Raw genomic sequence first — 22,588 nt, 5'->3', positions numbered from 1 at the left:
ATGAGCACGCATCCCTAAGGTGTCTGCAGAGACCGTGTCAACTACGCTCCCCTGTGAATGCCTTTCCTTGCCCTCTGTGCAGACAACGTTATCAACATGATTCCCGTTTACGTTGAATAAGCGAAAACGAATAACAACGCTAAACTACGCATGCCAGACAAGTAGGCTAATTTGGCAGCCATCTGTAAAAAAAAAAAAAAAAAACACGCATTCAAACGCGCTTGACTAAACGCGTAATGCTTAGCCTATGCTGCAGTTCTCACAGATTCACGTTTTTGTGATAACAGTATCGTTTCGAAATTATTTCACAACATTTGCGTTCTCAAGCCACAAACACTGTTGCCATGCAAATGAACGCTTTAAAAGTGATCTTTTTTTTAGTTCAAAATAGGGTTGTGTAAGTGGCGCCAATTAATAACTGTTTTGTTGTTGTTGTTGTTGTTGTTTTACAACCTAAATCAATCAAAAACTTTTTAGCTGGACAATAGCTTTGTTTCAAGAGCTTCTGTAGTGAACTGATTTTTGTCATAGCATTTATTATATTGTAGCACGCCTAAAGTGCGAAGACTCAAGCAAAATGTTTTATAATGCTATTTTTATTACTCTCATTGAGAGTAAATATGAGTAAGTTTATGGACTCGTGTTGGCAGAGTGGTATCTTTTAATAATGTATGCAGGTATTTACTAAATATATCTAAATCATGTGTTGATAGGCCTACATAATAGTTAAAAACACTTAAAATTAAGTGGATCAAAATAATTATTAATGGTGATTGTGGCCTGGCTCACTTGAGAGGTTTTAATCTCATAATAATCTTTAATAATAATTAAAATCACATAAGTTTGACAATGTGTTGTTGATATTAAGTTCATTGCAGGGCAACAACATATTTTTCCCTGACATGAAGACAGTTCAATGAAAATATTCAAAAATCGACACCTTGTATAGTTTTTTTTCTTTCTTCTCATTATTATTTAATATTTTGATTTTTTTTATACATTTTATTAAATTTTGTATATTTTTTATTTATATTTAGGAGGATCTCAGATTTTGCTAGGGGGTTGTAAACATTTGGAAAATTAATAAAAATAAATACAAGATTTAAAAAAAAAGCTTACGCAAGCATTGTAAAAAACTAAATAAGAAAGAAAAAAACTGGGGAAAAAAACCTTTTCACACCCTATTATTATGGGGAATGCATAAGATCTAGCCCTTATCAGGGGTTTTTTTTCTCAGGAAAGAAAACTCTGTAAACTGCCACACCTTGTTTCTTCAGGCCAAGCCTTGCATAGTTGTTCTGTCAGTTCCTTTCAGTTGGATCTGCATTACAAGTGTGGGAGCAGGCATTGTGGGAAGTGAGCGGAAAAACAAGTGAGATGTCACAAGAATTCTTGAGCTGTTTGGACATGAAAGTGTTGTCTGAACATAACAATAGAAACTGGCAGAGTGAAATTGATTTTAACACCTGCATACAAGCCTCTCAACCTGAAATATATGCACGAAATCACACTTAAGCATTAACAACCACACCTTTCCCTTCGGCAGAGCTCTGCTAAAACAATTACAAAACTCTTTCTGTAACATGCAAATTCGGATTTGGCAAGATAGCTGAACCACAAGGGCTTTAATTAATTCATGAATTGCAACAACATAGAATCATTTAAATGCCTCAATCATCTGTGCAGATATTCCTTAGTCATGACTGTTAGTTTAAACACTAATTAATGGAGTTTATCAGAAACAAAAACGGTAACACTTTACAATAAGTTTTCATTAGTTAACATTAGTTAATGCATTAACTACCATGAACTAACCATGAGCAGTTCATTTGTTACTGTATTTATTCATCTTTGTTAACATTAGTTAATAAAAAATACAGCTGTTCATGTTAGTTCACAGTGCATTAACTAATGTTAACAAGATTTGAATAAAGTATTAGTAAATGTTGAAATTAACATTAACAAAGACAAATAAATGCAGTTCATTATTAGTTCATGTTAACTAATGTAGTCAAATAATGAACCTTATTGTAAAGTTTTACCTACCACAAAAACATTATAATTCAGTTTTATCACAAACCTAACAAGTCAAAATCTCTGTTCCACATTTTGCTAATCATTCTCTTGAAAAACGGCAGAGGTTGACAATGTACAGAACTCTATTACACTATTAATTACCGGGGTCTAAACCAAGTAATAAAGTTCTGGGTAAAAATTTCCGCCTCAAAACAGCCCTGTTTGCGAGGTAGTAGGCCTACTTTTTCAAATTTTAGGAACTTTTTGGGGTGGGATTTGGCTGCTGAACATGCTGATTGCTTGAGTTCACGCAGCATTTTATTTCAACCTAAGTGCAGTGCTCAAGTAAATTTACTTAGCTACTGTCCACCGCTGAAGAACGCAGTACTTTGCGATCAATAAGTTCAGTCACTAATGTGTTAAATTAACAATGGTCCGTCCTAACCTGTTATCTTTGCTTTCTTCACTGTATGTTTATCCACAAACCAAGAGCAGCAGGTAGAGCAGGATCTCATTGTATGCCCAGTGAAATTGTCTCCACCAAGAAACTGAGATAAGACACTGCATACAATCCGATGCATGCAGTTCTTATCTAGTCACTTCTGTGGATGTCGACATACCAACCCATTTTCACTGAAAGATGAGGAATTCAAAATACTTGAGAAGTCTGGAACAGCTTCAACTTGCAAGGTCTTCAACAACAGAAAGTGACAAGGGGAAGGGCGGTGTTGTTTCGGGAAACATGCCCAGCCTTTACCCTGGAAGATTTCTGCCTAGCCTTTTCTGTCGAATCCGCAGCATGACCCTCTCTCCAATTTGCCAAATTGTTGCAGATTAAAGTTTTTCAAGGGCAAGCTACGATATTCATTTCTTATGAATTACATCAACATGTATTGCGAAACGTAGGAGGGTTACAGGAATGTATTCCTGCTAATATCTGCCAGCGGGTTTAGCAAATCTTTAGTAAATCTTTATTTTAAGGTTCAGTTATTAACTATTAGTTGCTTATTAGCATGCATATTAGTAGGATATTGGCTGTTTATTAGTACTTATACTACACATATTAATGCCTTATTACACATATTAATCCCTTATTCTGCATGACCTTATTCTACATCATTTAATCCTACCCAATACCTAAACTTAAATGCTACAAAAACGAACTTATTAACTATTAATAAGCAGTACATTAGGAGTTTATTGAGGCAAAAGTCTTAGTTAATAGTGAATATGTGTTCCACATACTAAAGTTACCAAATTCAGTTCCTTTAAACTTTCTATTCATCAAATTCATTATTCAGCTCAATTCAGTTCAGTTAGATAGAATATTACACTTTATTTTAAGGTGTCATTAGTATAATTATATAAGGGTAACATTTTATTTTACAATGTCCATGTTACATGTTACATGTATATAGTAATAACAGTAAATTATGCATAATTACATGCAACTAAACCAAACCATAACCCTATAGTAAGTGCATGCAGTTAATCAATATTAACAGTGTGTACTTTAGGATTAGAGTAGGATTAGGGAATGGTTGAGGGTTTAGTTGCATGTAATTATACAGAATTTACTGTTACTACTATGTTAAGTATGTAACATAACAAGGACGCTGTAAATTTAAGTTAATAAGATAAATTTATACTGTCAAGGACTACTAAGGTCTTAATGTATGATATTTCCACCCCCTATTTGCAAGACAAAAGCACAAGCAACAGGTCGAGTGGGCTCCTGTTTAATGACCATCGTCTGCGAGATAATGAGATAATAAGAAATATTGCATCTTTTGAAATGATTAACAGAAACTTGAAAGAAAATGCACTAATAAAATTGTTCATGCGAACAGGTTTTCATTGTCCGTTTGAACATGAACTTTACACGTTTGAAATGCTAGCACAGCAATTGGGCAATTCATATATACTGTATATATGAAGAAGGAGAGGGCTATTCCTTCACTCGGCTGCAAGATATTTGTTTTATCTGCAGAAAGAGTGGGGAGTGTTCATGGGGGTGTGGTTTGGCCCTGACTGATCAGTACATTAAACAGAGCGAAAGGAAGAAAGGAGGCATACTCAGCTTTTCACTGAGTGTCTACAGTGTGCTTGACCCACATCAAGCTCTAGTGAGCAGAAGAAAAACACCCTCAACTGGACTCTGACTGGATCCTGAATTAAACCTTCTCGCAAAAAAAACTCAAAAAACACTGAAAGAGGTAAGAATTCATCAAAATCACTGAGAGTTCAAGTAGCTGTGAAACTTTTTCTGATCTTAGATAACAAGTTAAATATTTTTCTTGTTGCACTGTCGTTTGCTTTTAAAAAGCAGCAGTGATAACAATGTCCAGCAAGGACACTCAGGTGACTGCACATGTGCCATAATTCTCAAAAATGTCATGTTTAACATATGTTCAACCACACCTTTTAGCAATAAAGAGCTAAAATGTTTTATGAAAGGGCAAATATTTGCAGACAGTGCACACTTGGACACTTTGAACATGGATGATTCTATAATGCAATGTATTTTAGAGGACTGGTTAAACATTTACATTATGAATTTAGACATAAAAAGTGACTTTCAAATAAAGAAGGCTAAACCACAAGAAAGTAATCATTTTGCTTGATACTTCATAGTTATGGGGCAAGTAAATGAGCGATCCACTGAATTATGGAAGCAGGCTAGGGTTTTCTGTATGTTGAATGCTTTATGATAGTACTGTACTCCTAATATGGTGTATATTCTCAGCTATTCTCACTTGTACAATGCAGTGAAACACTGTTATGGCGCATTATTATGCATTACACCATTTAATCATGGTAAGATATATAATTTAAAAATTGGGTATCAAATGTTAGCGGGGGGGGGGGGGGGGGTGTAGGGGAGAAAAAGATTCACATTATGGGGGAAGATCCACAGTGTGGGTTTACTTTTTAAATTGTGACATATTTAGATATAAGTTTGGCATTTGCTCGTTTATTTGTTAGCGCAAAATGTCACATTTTAAAAGGGGAAAACCATTTACAGAATGTATGAATTACTTTTGATGTATTTTTTGAGTGTCATTCAAGTCAAGTCAAGTCGACTTTATTTAAAAAGCGCTTTTACAATGCCAATTGTTTCAAAGCAGCTTCACGGTGTTAAACAGGAAAATAATAAAAACGCTCTGAAGAAAACGGGCATGTCATATAGCTTATTTCAATTGTCATATAGCGACACTGTGGGCAGATCTGTAATTAAGTGGATATAGTTAATTTAGTAATTACATTTATTTGGAAATAATAGTTGAAATTGTAGTATCCCCAACTGACAGTGGCAAGGAACCAAAACTCCACCAGGGCATAATGGAGAAAAATAAACCTTAAGAAATAAGGCTCAGTTGGGTGCCACTTCTCCTCTGGCTTATTATCAAATGATTATTCATGTAAAATATTTGGATACCTTACAAATTAATAAAAATAACCATATACATTACATCATTATACAGCTTCACAGAACATGTACTTGAAGTAGAGTTCATTTGAGTGTCTAAGTCATGTGACCTGGTTTCAGAATCCTTATTTATACCTTACACTGTCTGCATCCAAGGAATTTGGACAGGAAGGGGCCATTATCCCTTTTCATTGTGTATGTGTTTAAAAACCCCTGTTTGCTCCTTGCTGGAAGAAAGCTATGCAGCGGTGAGATTTAACTAAGATATAATTTAAAGCAAACATTGTTTGCAGAAGAATTTGCATAAGACATTCAGTGTTTACAGAAGGATGTCACATCGTTTTAATAAAATGATCATGCACAATTGTTTAAAAAGAATAGCAGTTCAACATCAGTAAACTGAAGAACCATTGTTATTAGTAGTGATATTTCTGCATTGCAAATAATTTACTTCTAGATGAAGTATAGAAAAACAACAGACCTAAATATTATTATTACCTAAACCATGTTCTGAGTTATCAACTCATTCATTAAAATGGGTGTGTTCAAAATAATAGCAGTGTGGAGTTTAATTAGGGAATTCATTCATTCTGTGAAAAAACAATTGTCCTTTATTGAGGAAGAACGGAAGCAAATGTTTTCTGCATTGTTATAAAATATATTTCCTTAATTGCTAAGTAAAATAGGCCATTCCAAACATTATTCGAAGGAAGGACCTATTTTGATTTGTTTGGAGAGCTAAAGATGTATAAAGAAGTGCAGATGAACAGCTAAAAAGATCTAAAATGCTTTAAAAATGGCAACAAAATCCTGAAACGCAGAAGAAAATGAGACCGTTAAAACTCAGTTATCAGTTCAGTGATTTAAAGTAAAGTTTAAAAAAATTGGTTAATGCTTTGATTTGGAATTGAATATTTCCATTACATTCAAGAGAGAGGGAGGGAGGGAGAGAGAGAGAGAGAGATGGAGGGAGGGAGGGAGGGAGAGAGAGAAGGTAGGAGGGAGGGAGAGAGGGAAAGTTCCTCTCAAATACTTTTGTGCATGATTGTGCAAAACTTGTCTGGGTCATTGATTCATCCAACATTCTTCATAAATACATCAGCATCCTGTACTTCCAGTTTTCCATTGCATAGAAGGTAAATGCAAAACATTTTTCCAAATGATGCAATGCTCAAGAAGTTTTTCTTTTCAGGACAAGTCATGATAAAGGTGAAGTGTGCTTTCATTGTTAAAACAAACAAGATTCAACAGGATATTCATCTTTATGTTTAAGTGTTTCTGTGCTGTATAGATTTGCCATGTGCTTTTTCAACACTGTAAAAAATATCCTGCTTAGGGTTAAAAAAAATAATAATAAAAAAATAAAATAATAATAATAATAATACTTAAAAAAAACATTCACCATAAAAATGCTTTAGCAAAATGCTACACATTATAACATACTTGACCTACCAACTTACCAAAATCTGCCTTTTTACCTTATAATGGTCCTTTTACTTTTTTTTTTTTTTTTTTAAATGATGTAAATTATACAGTATTGACCCTTTTCACATTTCCAGATTCCTCAGAAAATTCTATAGAAGTGAATAAGAGACTACATTAAATATATTCTGTGTTCCAATTTGCTCAAATAACAACAGAAATTTGTGTGTTTTCACAACTTTCAAAAAGATAAAAAAATAAGAGAGATTGATTACAGCAGTCAGAAGAGAAAAAGATTACAAAATTGAACCTCCACTCCCACAGCCACTGTACCCTCACAGCAGTATTAACGTTTTTTGTTTGTTTTTTTGATACAAAGGTAATATAAAGGTAACCTGTGGTGTAACTTGGGCCCCAGTGCAGGCTATGGGCCCCCTGAGCTGCACCCTAACCTAGCCTATGTAACACTTTAGGTTAAGGCTTCATTTCTATATCGGTTGTTTATTATTATTTACAAATCAAATATTAATGGCTTATTCTGTGTCACCATAATGTAGAGCCTACACCCCTTAATCATAAAAAAGACACTCTTTTTTAATCACTAAGATTCCATATGTGAGTTATTTAGGGGGGTTCGGGGATCTACATTTGTGCATTTTAAGATGTTCTGAAGGCCAAAAAAGTAGATAAAATTATTACTAGAGACTCATCAAGATGGACATCTTGACATAAGCTACTTTTTGTGTGAGATTGTCCGTTCAAACGACTTGAAAGAGAACTAAATATTTGCGCGCTTTCGGATGAGTGCATAGAGACATAGAGAGGATGTTCTCATTCGCGTCTTCTGGCACTACACGCGGGGGATGATGGTGAAAATGACTGTCCAAATTCAAACCTAAGGCAGCACTCGCATGCATTGAACAACGTTTATAAAGAGAGACCGTTTTGCCCACGTTTTTCTTTTATAATCGCTGGTGTTAGTGTATCACCGAGGAGCCAGTGCGTGTATCCATCAAGAGAAACATAAACAAAGTATTATTTTCAAGTTACAACCCTATGGTTACAACCCATAGATGCGTCTTCAGATGTGAGATGAACCACATCTTTAGACAAGCATGCAGGTCACGGTTTCTGTTTGCGTCATCACATTTCGGACGTATTGTTTCGGTGATGAAAGTCTTTCGGCCAAGAATGCACTGAGAATGCATATGGTCCATTTTCGGCCGAATATTTGATGCACCCCTAATTAAAATAATGAATAATAATAATAATAATAATAAATTATATTATGGGCTATTATTTAAACATAAACATGAAACTAAATAGGCTACGGTTTCTTTAACCCTCTGGCTGAAGAACGCACCGGCGAGTTCTGATGTTTTTTTCCCCTCACGAGTCATGACGGGGGATATAACTCGCAATACTCCGTAATTTTTGGCCATACAGATACAGTATTGTTCAAAATAATAGCAGTACAATGTGACTAACCAGAATAATCAAGGTTTTTCGTATATTTTTTATTGCTACGTGGCAAACAAGTTACCAGTAGGTTCAGTAGATTGTCAGAAAACAAACAAGACCCAGCATTCATGATATGCACGCTCTTAAGGCTGTGCAATTGGGCAATTAGTTGAATTAGTTGAAAGGGGTGTGTTCAAAAAAATAGCAGTGTGGCATTCAATCACTGAGGTCATCAATTTTGTGAAGAAACAGATGTGAATCAGGTGGCCCCTATTTAAGGATGAAGCCAACACTTGTTGAACATGCATTTGAAAGCTGAGGAAAATGGGTCGTTCAAGACATTGTTCAGAAGAACAGCGTACTTTGATTAAAAAGTTGATTAGAGAGGGGAAAACCTATAAAGAGGTGCAAAAAATGATAGGCTGTTCAGCTAAAATGATCTCCAATGCCTTAAAATGGAGAGCAAAACCAGAGAGACGTGGAAGAAAACGGAAGACAACCATCAAAATGGATAGAAGAATAACCAGAATGGCAAAGGCTCAGCCAATGATCACCTCCAGGATGATCAAAGACAGTCTGGAGTTACCTGTAAGTACTGTGACAGTTAGAAGACATCTGTGTGAAGCTAATCTATTTTCAAGAATCCCCCGCAAAGTCCCTCTGTTAAAAAAAAGGCATGTGCAGAAGAGGTTACAATTTGCCAAAGAACACATCAACTGGCCTAAAGAGAAATGGAGGAACATTTTGTGGACTGATGAGAGTAAAATTGTTCTTTTTGGGTCCAAGGGCCACAGGCAGTTTGTGAGACGACCCCAAAACTCTGAATTCAAGCCACAGTACACAGTGAAGACAGTGAAGCATGGAGGTGCAAGCATCATGATATGGGCATGTTTCTCCTACTATGGTGTTGGGCCTATTTATCGCATACCAGGGATCATGGATCAGTTTGCATATGTTAAACTACTTGAAGAGGTCATGTTGCCCTATGCTGAAGAGGACATGCCCTTGAAACGGTTGTTTCAACAAGACAATGACCCAAAACACACTAGTAAACGGGCAAAGTCTTGGTTCCAAACCAACAAAATTAATGTTATGGAGTGGCCAGCCCAATCTCCAGACCTTAATCCAATTGAGAACTTGTGGGGTGATATCAAAAATGCTGTTTCTGAAGCAAAACCAAGAAATGTGAATGAATTGTGGAATGTTGTTAAAGAATCATGGAGTGGAATAACAGCTGAGAGGTGCCACAAGTTGGTTGACTGCATGCCACACAGATGTCAAGCAGTTTTAAAAAACTGTGGTCATACAACTAAATATTAGTTTAGTGATTCACAGGATTGCTAAATCCCAGAAAAAAAAATGTTTGTACAAAATAGTTTTGAGTTTGTACAGTCAAAAGTAGACACTGCTATTTTTTTGAACACACCCCTTTCAACTAATTGCCCAATTGCACAGCCTTAAGAGCGTGCATATCATGAATGCTGGGTCTCATTTGTTTTCTGAGAATCTACTGAACCTACTGGTAACTTGTTTGCCACGTAGCAATAAAAAATATACTAAAAACCTTGATTATTCTGGTTAGTCACATTGTACTGCTATTATTTTGAACAAGACTGTATATGTGAGACATAATTATAATTTATTAATTGTCTACTTTTATTTGTGTACACTCACATATAACAACAAAACTTTGTGCTTTAGAAAATTAAACAAAAAAAGGTGCGCTTTCTATCTGCGAGAATCTGAAACTCGGTGAATACATGACATAAACATGAAACATACGTCTAAAGAAAGCTTGAAATCACTAGATTTAAATCAAATAATTCACATTTTATAGTGAATTGTGGAGCTCACTGGCATAGAGCGGAAATTCTTGCGGAGCGTCACGCAACTGTGCTTCGCTCACATGCTCTGATGAAAAAGGTGGTCAGTATCCTAAGCGTGACAATAGAGCACGACAGCCATGTGATTTTCAAATCTGAAACCAGTGTTTTTCATTTGAAATGTGAGTGTCACAATATTCTGCGGAGTCACTTTGTCGCCAGGGGCCCTTTTGCAATGTGTGCGCTGCCGGCCCCCCTACCGCACGGGCCCCAGTGCGGCTGCACTGCCTGCACTGTCTGTAGTTACGCCCCTGAAGGTAACACAATTTAATGTGTTTAAAATACCTTTCAAACACGTCATTACAGTCTGTGAAAAGGGTCCATTCATAGTTTTTACTTGCAAAAACAAATAACCAGTTAACATGTTTTTACTGTAGCATTTTTACAGTTTATAGTAAGCAAAAACATATGGATATCTTGAATGTATCAGGCTACATTTTTAAATGCTTTGCTGATAATTATTCTTATGTAATCCACAGAACCTGCTGAAATGCCAGCTCAGGACAATTCCAATTCTCAGGGGCCAGTAGCTGGAGTGTTCCTAGAACATTCAAATGAAACCATTACAATATACCAAGCCTACAAGAAACGCATGTTGAAGGCAGGAACATGTCTGGCACTGTTAGAAGCCCAAGCTGCAACAGGAGGAATCATCGACCCAGTCAAAAACAGGATATTGTCTGTAGAAGATGCGGTAAAGGAAGGCATTGTGGGACGTGATATGAAAGAGAAACTTCAATTAGCTGAGAGGGCCATAATGGGCTACACAGATCCCTACACCAACCAACAAATCTCACTCTTCCAGGCCATGCAGAAAGATGTAATTCCAAAAGAGTATGGCATTAGATTACTTGAGGCACAGATCTCTGTCAAAGGGATCTATGACCCTATTGAAAAATGCTACCTAACAGAAGAACAAGCCTATGGACGAGGTCACTATGACAAAGATCTTTTCGTAGACCAGATGGATGCTCTAAAAGTATTCTATGACCCAAACTCTCAGGAAAACCACACCTATCCATCGCTGATAAAGAAGTGCACTGTAGCCCCAGAAACAGGTTTACTGCTTTTTCCGATCTACATCACATTTAAAGGTCTCCGCAGAGGTGTAACCTCTGCTGAGCTTCTGTCATCAAAAATAATTGATCAACAAACATTTAAAAATCTACAAGACGGTAAAACCACCACCCACGATGTGATGTTAATGGAAACAGTAAAAGAATATCTTGAGGGTAAAAAAAGCATTGGGGGCGTAGCTGTGCTCTCCACAAATAAGAAAATGAGCATTTATCAGGCAATGAGACAAGGAATAATCATGCCTGGTTCAGCTTTGATTCTGCTAGAAGCACAGGCTGCAACTGGATTCATGATTGACCCTGTTGATAACAAGACATTTACTGTAGATGAAGCCATTAACCAAAAACTTGTAGGACCAGAATACCATGCAAAATTACTTGCAGCAGAACGTGCAGTTACTGGTTACAAGGATCCATACACTGGTGAAACCATTTCTCTTTTTCAAGCTCTGAAGAAGGAGCTGATTGTGAAGGAGCATGGAATCCGCTTGCTTGAAGCACAGATTGCGACTGGTGGAATTATTGATCCCATAAACAGTCACAGAGTTCCTGTCGATGTAGCCTACAAGCGTGGCTTTTTCGATGAGGAAATGAACACCATCCTTAAGGATCCTGAAGATGACACAAAAGGGTTCTTTGACCCGAACACAAAGGATAATCTGACATATCTGCAACTGCTGGATCGCTGTGTGATCGACTCTTCAACAGGACTCACATTGTTGCCCATTCAGGATCCATCTGGTAGTCTGAATCACACCTTCATTGGCTATGACATCAAAAAGGTCTTCAAGGGTGTCATGGTGAAAGTGACATCTGGAAAATACATGGGAATGACTGTTTCACTTTGGGAATTACTTATGTCTGAATACTTCACTGAACAGCAAAGGCTAGACTTTATCCAGAAATACAGAAGCAAAACATTCACGGTTGAAATTATAATCACTAAAGTCCTGGAGATCATTGAACATTCAGTGAAAACAGCTCAAGTAGTTTTTGATGGTATAAGAGAAAAAGTAAGTGCAAGCCAGCTCGTTGAGGCTGATATCATCACAGAGCACGATCTAGAAGATCTCAGAGAAGGAAAAAAGACCGTCAAAGATGTTACGGACAATGAATCTGTGCAAACATATCTACAAGGTAAACCAAGCATTGCTGGCGTGCTGCTTCCTGACTCACAAGTGATGTCAATCTACCAAGCCAGACAAAAAGGAATTCTGAGGCCAGGAACATCACTTGTTCTTCTTGAAGCCCAGGCTGCAACAGGATTCATAATTGACCCGATTGCTAATCGAAAGTTCTCTGTAGATGCTGCAGTGAAGCTGAAGGTGGTAGGGGCTGATCTTCATGCAAAACTATCCTCAGCAGAGAAGGCAGTGACAGGTTACCAAGATCCATACACTGGAGAGAAAATCTCATTATTCCAAGCAATGCAAAAAGATTTAATTGTGAAAGATCATGGTATACGTCTGCTAGAGGCCCAGATTGCCACAGGGGGCATTATTGATCCTGTAAATAGCCATCGCATTCCAGTTCATATTGCTTATAAACGAGGATTCTTTGATATTGAAATGAATCAGATCCTTTGTGATCCAACTGATGACACAAAAGGATTCTTTGACCCAAATACTCATGAAAACCTCACTTATATGCAGCTTATGTCAAGATGTGTCACTGACCAAAGCACAGGCCTTTGCCTTTTGAAAATCAAAGGGAACGACAAGAGAGTCATGATAGGGGACAGCGCCAAAGAGGCCTTCCAAACCACGTATGTCTCTGTGAGATATGGCAGATTCAGCAGCAAGAAAGTGACACTTTGGGATCTCATCAACTCTGAATATTTGTCTGAGGAGAAAAGACAGGAGCTGTTAAAATGTTACAAGTCAAAAACAATCACAATTGAAGAAATCATCACAATAATTCTAGAGATCATCGAGAGCAAAGAAGTACAAAGAAATGCTGACCTCAGTGTAGCTGGTCTCAGAGGAAAGGTTTCTATTTTGGAGCTGCTGAATTTGGGAATAATAGATGAAAAAACATACAAAAGTGTGATTGAGGGGAAGCTAAAAATCCAAGATCTCATTGAGATGGGCACTGTCAGGAACTTCCTCAGTGGAACAAGCTGTATAGCAGGTGTAATATTACAGAAGTCTAATCAGAAAATGAGCATCTACAAAGCCAAAAAAGAAGGCCATCTTACCCCTGGCACTGCCTTGTGTCTTCTTGAAGCACAGGCTGCCACCGGGTTTATTATTGATCCAGTGCAAAACAAAAAACTTACTGTTGATGAGGCACTGAAGCAGAAAATCATTGTTCCAGAGTTGTATGAAAAACTCCTGTCTGCTGAGAAAGCAGTGACTGGTTACAAAGACCCATACACTGGCAAGACAATATCACTTTTTGAAGCAATCAAAAAAGAACTTATTGTAAAGCAGCATGGCATTCGTCTGCTTGAAGCCCAGATTGCTACAGGTGGCATCATTGATCCCTTAACATGTTTACATTTGCCACTTGATGTAGCTTTCCGGAAGGGTTATTTTGATTCCGACTTAAATCAGATCCTTGCTGATCAAAGCGATGACACTAAAGGATTTTTTGATCCCACCACACAAGAAAATCTGACTTACATGGAGATGATGGCACGATGCATCAAGGATCCCGATACTGGTCTTTTACTTCTTCCAGTTGCCGAAAAAGGGAAAACTCAAGAGAAATCACAAAAGATTATCTCAGATGTTGAAATTAAGGAAGAATTTGAGAAAAACAAAGTTGTCATTCCGGTTGGCCGCTTCTCTGGAAAATCACTGTCTCTTTGGGAGATAATGCATTCTGTATATTTCACAGATGAACAGAGGCAGCAGTACTTTGAACAATTTTGTTTGGGCAAGATACATATCAAGGATGTTGTCACCATTATCACCACAACTATTCAAACACTAGAACAGAAAGAAGCAGCTCCTCAAACAACAATGGGCCTGAGAAAACCTGTTTCTGTGCAACAGTTGCATGACTCTGGAATCATTGACACCAGTACTTACAAAGAGCTGCAAAATGGAAAGGAGACAATTGAAAATGTGATTAAACTTGAATCTGTACAAAGGTATTTGAAGGGCACTGGAAGTATTGCTGGAGTAAAGCTTCATCCATCAGGAAAAGTGTTAAGTTTAAACATGGCAAAAACTGAAGGATTACTAACTTCCAATGCAGCACTGTTGTTGCTTGAGGCTCAGGCAGCAACTGGATATGTTATTGATCCAATCAAAAACACACATCACTCAGTCATGGAGGCTGTCAGAGCTCAACTTATTGGACCAGATATATTGGAGCACTTGCTATTGGCTGAACGCGCTGTCACTGGCTTCACAGACCCATACACAGATAAGCTGATATGCTTATTTGAAGCAATGAATAAAGGTCTCATCCCTCGCAAACATGGACTGAACCTATTGGAAGCACAGCTTGCCACAGGGGGAATTATTGATCCAATTGGAAGTTATCGGTTGCCTGTTCAAAAAGCAATTATGAAAGGATGCTTGAATAAGGAGACCTGTGATCTTCTGGCAAATCTTAGTAACAGTGAAAAGGGGTTTTCAGACCCCCAAACAAAAGAACCTCTTACCTATCATCAGCTCATGAAGAAATGTGAAAAGAATGCAACAACCGGTCTACTGCTTCTCCCAATAATTGAAAAGAGTGCTGAAATCTCAACCTACAATGACAAACAAATAATAAATATCTTCAAAGAAAAATCAGTGATCATCAATGCTGGAAAGTTTGCAGACAAACGTGTATCACTTTGGGATGTACTAAACTCAGAGTATATATCTGCAGAGAAGAGAAAAGAAATACTTGAACAATACAAACAAAAAAAACTATCAACAGAGGAGATAACAGAAATGGTGAAAGCAATGACAATTGAAGTAACCACAAAAAGGCATTCCTTTAAAGGTCTGAGAAAGCAAGTGTCAGCAAGTCAACTATTTGAGGCAAAAATCATCTCAAAAGAAATGATGAGTAAGCTTATCAACAATGAATTAGATGATGAAGATATAAACAACATGGAATCCATTCAAAAATACCTTGGGGCAACAAACTCCATTGCTGGTGTATATGTCCAGGCTACCAAACAGACCATGAGCATATCCGCAGCCAAAAATAAGGGACTTCTGACACCTGGAACGTCTCTGGTATTACTTGAGGCCCAGGCTGCCACTGGCTTTATGATTGACCCAGTGAAGAACAAAAAACTGTCAGTAGAGCAGGCGGTGGCTGAAGGGATTGTTGGGACAGAATGGAAAAGCAAACTGCTGTCTGCAGAGCGGGCAGTTACTGGTTACACAGACCCCAACACAGGAAAAACAATCTCCTTGTTCCAGGCCTTGAAAAAAGATCTGATTGTCAAGGACCATGGTATTCGTCTGCTAGAAGCGCAGATTGCTACGGGTGGCATCATTGATCCTGTGCACAGTCATCGTGTCCCTGTGGAGGTGGCTTACCAAAGGGGGTACTTTGATGAGGAAATGAACAAGATCCTCTCTGATCCAAATGACGACACCAAGGGTTTCTTTGATCCCAACACACAGGAGAACCTCACATACTTGCAACTTGTGGAGAGGTGTGTTAAAGACCCCAGCACTGGCCTGAGCCTCCTTGTGATTGTAAAAAAGGGCGAGTACTACTTCTTCATTGATGAACGCACAAAAAATATCCTCAAGTCTACAACCACAATGAAAGCAGGAGGTAAATTCCAAGGACAGCTGGTGACCCTTTGGGATCTGCTGTATTCAAATTACATGTCTGAGGAAAAGAGGAGAGAACTGGTGCAGCAGTTTAAGTCAGGTAAAATAACTATTGAACAATTCTTAGAAATCGTTCTGACCATAGTATCACAGAAATCAATAACAAGCTCCCAAACCATTACTACCACCATATCAACAACAGAGACAACCCAAAAGCACAACTTCCAAGGCATCAGAAAGGATGTGAGTGCTGATGAGTTGCTGCTATCCAAAGTCATTGATGAGAAAATGTACAAAGACCTAACGTCTGGAAAAGTCACAGTTGATCATGTAAGTGAAATAGACACGGTGCGAAAATACCTAAAAGGGACAAACAGCATTGCTGGTGTATTTGTGCAGTCTACCAAACAGACCATGAGCATATCCGAGGCCAAAAATAAGGGACTTCTGACACCTGGAACATCTCTGGTTTTACTTGAGGCCCAGGCTGCCACTGGCTTTATGATTGACCCAGTGAAGAACAAAAAACTGTCAGTAGAGCAGGCGGTGGCTGAAGGGATTGTTGGGACAGAATGGAAAAGCAAACTGCTATCTGCAGAGCGGGCAGTTACTGGTTACACAGACCCCAGCACAGGAAAAACAATCTCCTTGTTCCAGGCCTTGAAAAAAGATCTGATTGTCAAGGACCATGGTATTCGTCTGCTAGAAGCGCAGATTGCTACGGGTGGCATTATTGATCCTGTGCACAGCCATCGTGTCCCTGTGGAGGTGGCTTACCAAAGAGGGTACTTTGATGAGGAAATGAACAAGATCCTCTCTGATCCAGATGATGACACCAAGGGTTTCTTTGATCCCAACACACAGGAGAACCTCACATACTTGCAACTTGTGGAGAGGTGTGTTAAAGACCCCAGCACTGGCCTGAGCCTCCTTGTGATTGTGAAAAAGGGCGAGTACTACTTCTTCATTGATGAACGCACAAAAAATATCCTCAAGTCTACAACCACAATGAAAGCAGGAGGTAAATTCCAAGGACAGCTGGTGACCCTTTGGGATCTATTGTATTCAAATTACATGTCTGAGGAAAAGAGGAGAGAACTGGTGCAGCAGTTTAAGTCAGGTACAATAACTATTGAACAATTCTTAGAAATCGTTCTGACCGTAGTATCACAGAAATCCGTAACAAGCACCCAAACCATTACTACCACCATATCAACAACAGAGACAACCCAAAAGCACAACTTCCAAGGCATCAGAAAGGATGTGAGTGCTGATGAGTTGCTGCTATCCAAAGTCATTGATGAGAAAATGTACAAAGACCTAACATCTGGAAAAGTCACAGTTGATCATGTGAGTGAAATAGACTCGGTGCGAAAATACCTGAAAGGGACAAACAGCATTGCTGGTGTATTTGTGCAGTCTACCAAACAGACCATGAGCATATCCGAGGCCAAAAATAAGGGACTTCTGACACCTGGAACATCTCTGGTTTTACTTGAGGCCCAGGCTGCCACTGGCTTTATGATTGACCCAGTGAAGAACAAAAAACTGTCAGTAGAGCAGGCGGTGGCTGAAGGGATTGTTGGGACAGAATGGAAAAGCAAACTGCTGTCTGCAGAGCGGGCAGTTACTGGTTACACAGACCCCAACACAGGAAAAACCATCTCCTTGTTCCAGGCCTTGAAAAAAGATCTGATTGTCAAGGACCATGGTATTCGTCTGCTAGAAGCGCAGATTGCTACGGGTGGCATCATTGATCCTGTGCACAGCCATCGTGTCCCTGTGGAGGTGGCTTACCAAAGAGGGTACTTTGATGAGGAAATGAACAAGATCCTCTCTGATCCAGATGATGACACCAAGGGTTTCTTTGATCCCAACACACAGGAGAACCTCACATACTTGCAACTTGTGGAGAGGTGTGTTAAAGACCCCAACACTGGCTTGAGCCTCCTTGTGATTGTGAAAAAAGGAGAGTACTACTTCTTCATTGATGAATGCACAAAAAATATCCTCAAGTCTACAACCACAATGAAAGCAGGAGGTAAATTCCAAGGACAGCTGGTGACCCTTTGGGATCTGCTGTATTCAAATTACATGTCTGAGGAAAAGAGGAGAGAACTGGTGCAGCAGTTTAAGTCAGGTACAATAACTATTGAGCAATTCTTAGAAATCGTTCTGACCGCAATATCACAGAAATCAGTAACAAGCACCCAAACCATTACTACCACCATATCAACAACAGAGACAACCCAAAAGCACAACTTCCAAGGCATCAGAAAGGATGTGAGTGCTGATGAGTTGCTGCTATCCAAAGTCATTGATGAGAAAATGTACAAAGACCTAACGTCTGGAAAAGTCACAGTTGATCATGTAAGTGAAATAGACTCTGTGCGAAAATACCTGAAAGGGACAAACAGCATTGCTGGTGTATTTGTGCAGTCTACCAAACAGACCATGAGCATATCCGAGGCCAAAAATAAGGGACTTCTGACACCTGGAACATCTCTGGTTTTACTTGAGGCCCAGGCTGCCACTGGCTTTATGATTGACCCAGTGAAGAACAAAAAACTGTCAGTAGAGCAGGCGGTGGCTGAAGGGATTGTTGGGACAGAATGGAAAAGCAAACTGCTGTCTGCAGAGCGGGCAGTTACTGGTTACACAGACCCCAACACAGGAAAAACAATCTCCTTGTTCCAGGCCTTGAAAAAAGATCTGATTGTCAAGGACCATGGTATTCGTCTGCTAGAGGCTCAGATTGCTACGGGTGGCATCATTGATCCTGTGCACAGCCATCGTGTCCCTGTGGAGGTGGCTTACCAAAGAGGGTACTTTGATGAGGAAATGAACAAGATCCTCTCTGATCCAAATGATGACACCAAGGGTTTCTTTGATCCCAACACACAGGAGAACCTCACATACTTGCAACTTGTGGAGAGGTGTGTTAAAGACCCCAACACTGGCCTGAGCCTCCTTGTGATTGTGAAAAAGGGCGAGTACTACTTCTTCATTGATGAACGCACAAAAAATATCCTCAAGTCTACAACCACAATGAAAGCAGGAGGTAAATTCCAAGGACAGCTGGTGACCCTTTGGGATCTATTGTATTCAAATGACATGTCTGAGGAAAAGAGGAGAGAACTGGTGCAGCAGTTTAAGTCAGGTACAATAACTATTGAACAATTCTTAGAAATCGTTCTGAACGTAGTATCACAGAAATCAGTAACAAGCACCCAAACCATTACTACCACCATATCAACAACAGAGACGACCCAAAAGCACAACTTCCAAGGCATCAGAAAGGATGTGAGTGCTGATGAGTTGCTGCTATCCAAAGTCATTGATGAGAAAATGTACAAAGACCTAACGTCTGGAAAAGTCACAGTTGATCATGTAAGTGAAATAGACTCTGTGCGAAAATACCTGAAAGGGACAAACAGCATTGCTGGTGTATTTGTGCAGTCTACCAAACAGACCATGAGCATATCCGAGGCCAAAAATAAGGGACTTCTGACACCTGGAACATCTCTGGTTTTACTTGAGGCCCAGGCTGCCACTGGCTTTATGATTGACCCAGTGAAGAACAAAAAACTGTCAGTAGAGCAGGCGGTGGCTGAAGGGATTGTTGGGACAGAATGGAAAAGCAAACTGCTATCTGCAGAGCGGGCAGTTACTGGTTACACAGACCCCAACACAGGAAAAACAATCTCCTTGTTCCAGGCCTTGAAAAAAGATCTGATTGTCAAGGACCATGGTATTCGTCTGCTAGAAGCGCAGATTGCTACGGGTGGCATTATTGATCCTGTGCACAGCCATCGTGTCCCTGTGGAGGTGGCTTACCAAAGAGGGTACTTTGATGAGGAAATGAACAAGATCCTGTCTGATCCAGATGATGACACCAAGGGTTTCTTTGATCCCAACACACAGGAGAACCTCACATACTTGCAACTTGTGGAGAGGTGTGTTAAAGACCCCAGCACTGGCCTGAGCCTCCTTGTGATTGTGAAAAAGGGCGAGTACTACTTCTTCATTGATGAACGCACAAAAAATATCCTCAAGTCTACAACCACAATGAAAGCAGGAGGTAAATTCCAAGGACAGCTGGTGACCCTTTGGGATCTATTGTATTCAAATTACATGTCTGAGGAAAAGAGGAGAGAACTGGTGCAGCAGTTTAAGTCAGGTACAATAACTATTGAACAATTCTTAGAAATCGTTCTGACCGTAGTATCACAGAAATCCGTAACAAGCACCCAAACCATTACTACCACCATATCAACAACAGAGACAACCCAAAAGCACAACTTCCAAGGCATCAGAAAGGATGTGAGTGCTGATGAGTTGCTGCTATCCAAAGTCATTGATGAGAAAATGTACAAAGACCTAACATCTGGAAAAGTCACAGTTGATCATGTGAGTGAAATAGACTCGGTGCGAAAATACCTGAAAGGGACAAACAGCATTGCTGGTGTATTTGTGCAGTCTACCAAACAGACCATGAGCATATCCGAGGCCAAAAATAAGGGACTTCTGACACCTGGAACATCTCTGGTTTTACTTGAGGCCCAGGCTGCCACTGGCTTTATGATTGACCCAGTGAAGAACAAAAAACTGTCAGTAGAGCAGGCGGTGGCTGAAGGGATTGTTGGGACAGAATGGAAAAGCAAACTGCTGTCTGCAGAGCGGGCAGTTACTGGTTACACAGACCCCAACACAGGAAAAACCATCTCCTTGTTCCAGGCCTTGAAAAAAGATCTGATTGTCAAGGACCATGGTATTCGTCTGCTAGAAGCGCAGATTGCTACGGGTGGCATCATTGATCCTGTGCACAGCCATCGTGTCCCTGTGGAGGTGGCTTACCAAAGAGGGTACTTTGATGAGGAAATGAACAAGATCCTCTCTGATCCAGATGATGACACCAAGGGTTTCTTTGATCCCAACACACAGGAGAACCTCACATACTTGCAACTTGTGGAGAGGTGTGTTAAAGACCCCAACACTGGCTTGAGCCTCCTTGTGATTGCGAAAAAGGGCGAGTACTACTTCTTCATTGATGAACGCACAAAAAATATCCTCAAGTCTACAACCACAATGAAAGCAGGAGGTAAATTCCAAGGACAGCTGGTGACCCTTTGGGATCTGCTGTATTCAAATTACATGTCTGAGGAAAAGAGGAGAGAACTGGTGCAGCAGTTTAAGTCAGGTACAATAACTATTGAGCAATTCTTAGAAATCGTTCTGACCGTAATATCACAGAAATCAGTAACAAGCACCCAAACCATTACTACCACCATATCAACAACAGAGACAACCCAAAAGCACAACTTCCAAGGCATCAGAAAGGATGTGAGTGCTGATGAGTTGCTGCTATCCAAAGTCATTGATGAGAAAATGTACAAAGACCTAACTTCTGGAAAGGTCACAGTTGATCAAGTAAGTGAAATATACTCAGTGCGAAAATACCTGAAAGGGACAAACAGCATTGCTGGTGTATTTGTGCAGTCTACCAAACAGACCATGAGCATATTCGCAGCCAAAAATAAGGGACTTCTGACACCTGGAACATCTCTGGTTTTACTTGAGGCCCAGGCTGCCACTGGCTTTATGATTGACCCAGTGAAGAACAAAAAACTGTCAGTAGAGCAGGCGGTGGCTGAAGGGATTGTTGGGACAGAATGGAAAAACAAACTGCTGTCTGCAGAGCGGGCAGTTACTGGTTACACAGACCCCAACACAGGAAAAACCATCTCCTTGTTCCAGGCCTTGAAAAAAGATCTGATTGTCAAGGACCATGGTATTCGTCTGCTAGAGGCTCAGATTGCTACGGGGGGCATCATTGATCCTGTGCACAGCCATCGTGTCCCTGTGGAGGTGGCTTACCAAAGAGGGTACTTTGATGAGGAGATGAGCAAGATCCTCTCTGATCCAGATGATGACACCAAGGGTTTCTTTGATCCCAACACACAGGAGAACCTCACATACTTGCAACTTGTGGAAAGGTGTGTTAAAGACCCAAAGACTGGACTGAGTCTGCTTCCTTTAAAAAAGTAGCTTTAAGATTTTATATAACATGCCATGCAAACTATTCATGCTTTATTAATTACAATCATACCTGTCTTTCTACTCATTTGCTGGTCTGTAATTATATATAATTTAAGTGTATACTATTGCAGTTTCATTGTGCATTGCTTATATTGTAGTTTAAGATAACTTCAGTTTCTAATTTTAAACTTTTAAAATGCAATGTAATCAGAGTTCACAAGTTCATACCTACATATACATTAGAGGGAGTAGTTTTGCGCATTTGGTGTGCTGTCCGGGGGAGGGCTCCGAGCTCGTAATTTGGCCAAAATCCGGAGGACTCCCAGCATGTATTTAAGTGGTTAGAAGTAGAAATGTGGAGAAGGGGTGTTGGAGGGGGGCTGATTAACTTTAAACAAATGGAGGTAAGACTTCTGAATATCTATACATCTTATTGTTGATTGGTTGAGTTCTCTCCATTTGTGTCAATTATCTGAATGTACTTCTCCTAAACTTTGTTAATAAAACATCATATTGTTAAGTACT

At 39.4% G+C, this 22,588-nt stretch overlaps 1 protein-coding gene across 1 annotated transcript; it reads left to right on the top strand.

Moving 5' to 3' along the window:
• The first annotated feature begins 4,095 nt into the window (after nucleotides 1-4,095).
• On the top strand, nucleotides 4,096-22,586 carry eppk1 (epiplakin 1). Its single transcript, XM_067426710.1, has 2 exons — nucleotides 4,096-4,232; nucleotides 10,692-22,586. Exon 2 carries the CDS (start codon nucleotides 10,703-10,705, stop codon nucleotides 22,070-22,072), a length of 11,370 nt encoding a protein of 3,789 aa, XP_067282811.1. The 5' UTR covers nucleotides 4,096-4,232; nucleotides 10,692-10,702; the 3' UTR covers nucleotides 22,073-22,586.
• Nucleotides 22,587-22,588: the final 2 nt, after the last annotated feature.

This window comes from Pseudorasbora parva, chromosome 19, assembly GCF_024679245.1.
Source record: "Pseudorasbora parva isolate DD20220531a chromosome 19, ASM2467924v1, whole genome shotgun sequence".
NCBI classification, from domain to species: Eukaryota; Metazoa; Chordata; class Actinopteri; order Cypriniformes; family Gobionidae; genus Pseudorasbora; species Pseudorasbora parva.
The sequence above is the reverse complement of the archived record's forward strand: the minus strand, read 5'-3'. Positions and strand labels throughout refer to the sequence as shown.

What these genes read in the sequence shown, in the direction of transcription:
- eppk1 (XM_067426710.1), top strand. Translation starts at nt 10,703, where the DNA reads ATGCCAGCTCAGGACAATTCCAATTCTCAGGGGCCAGTAGCTGGAGTG.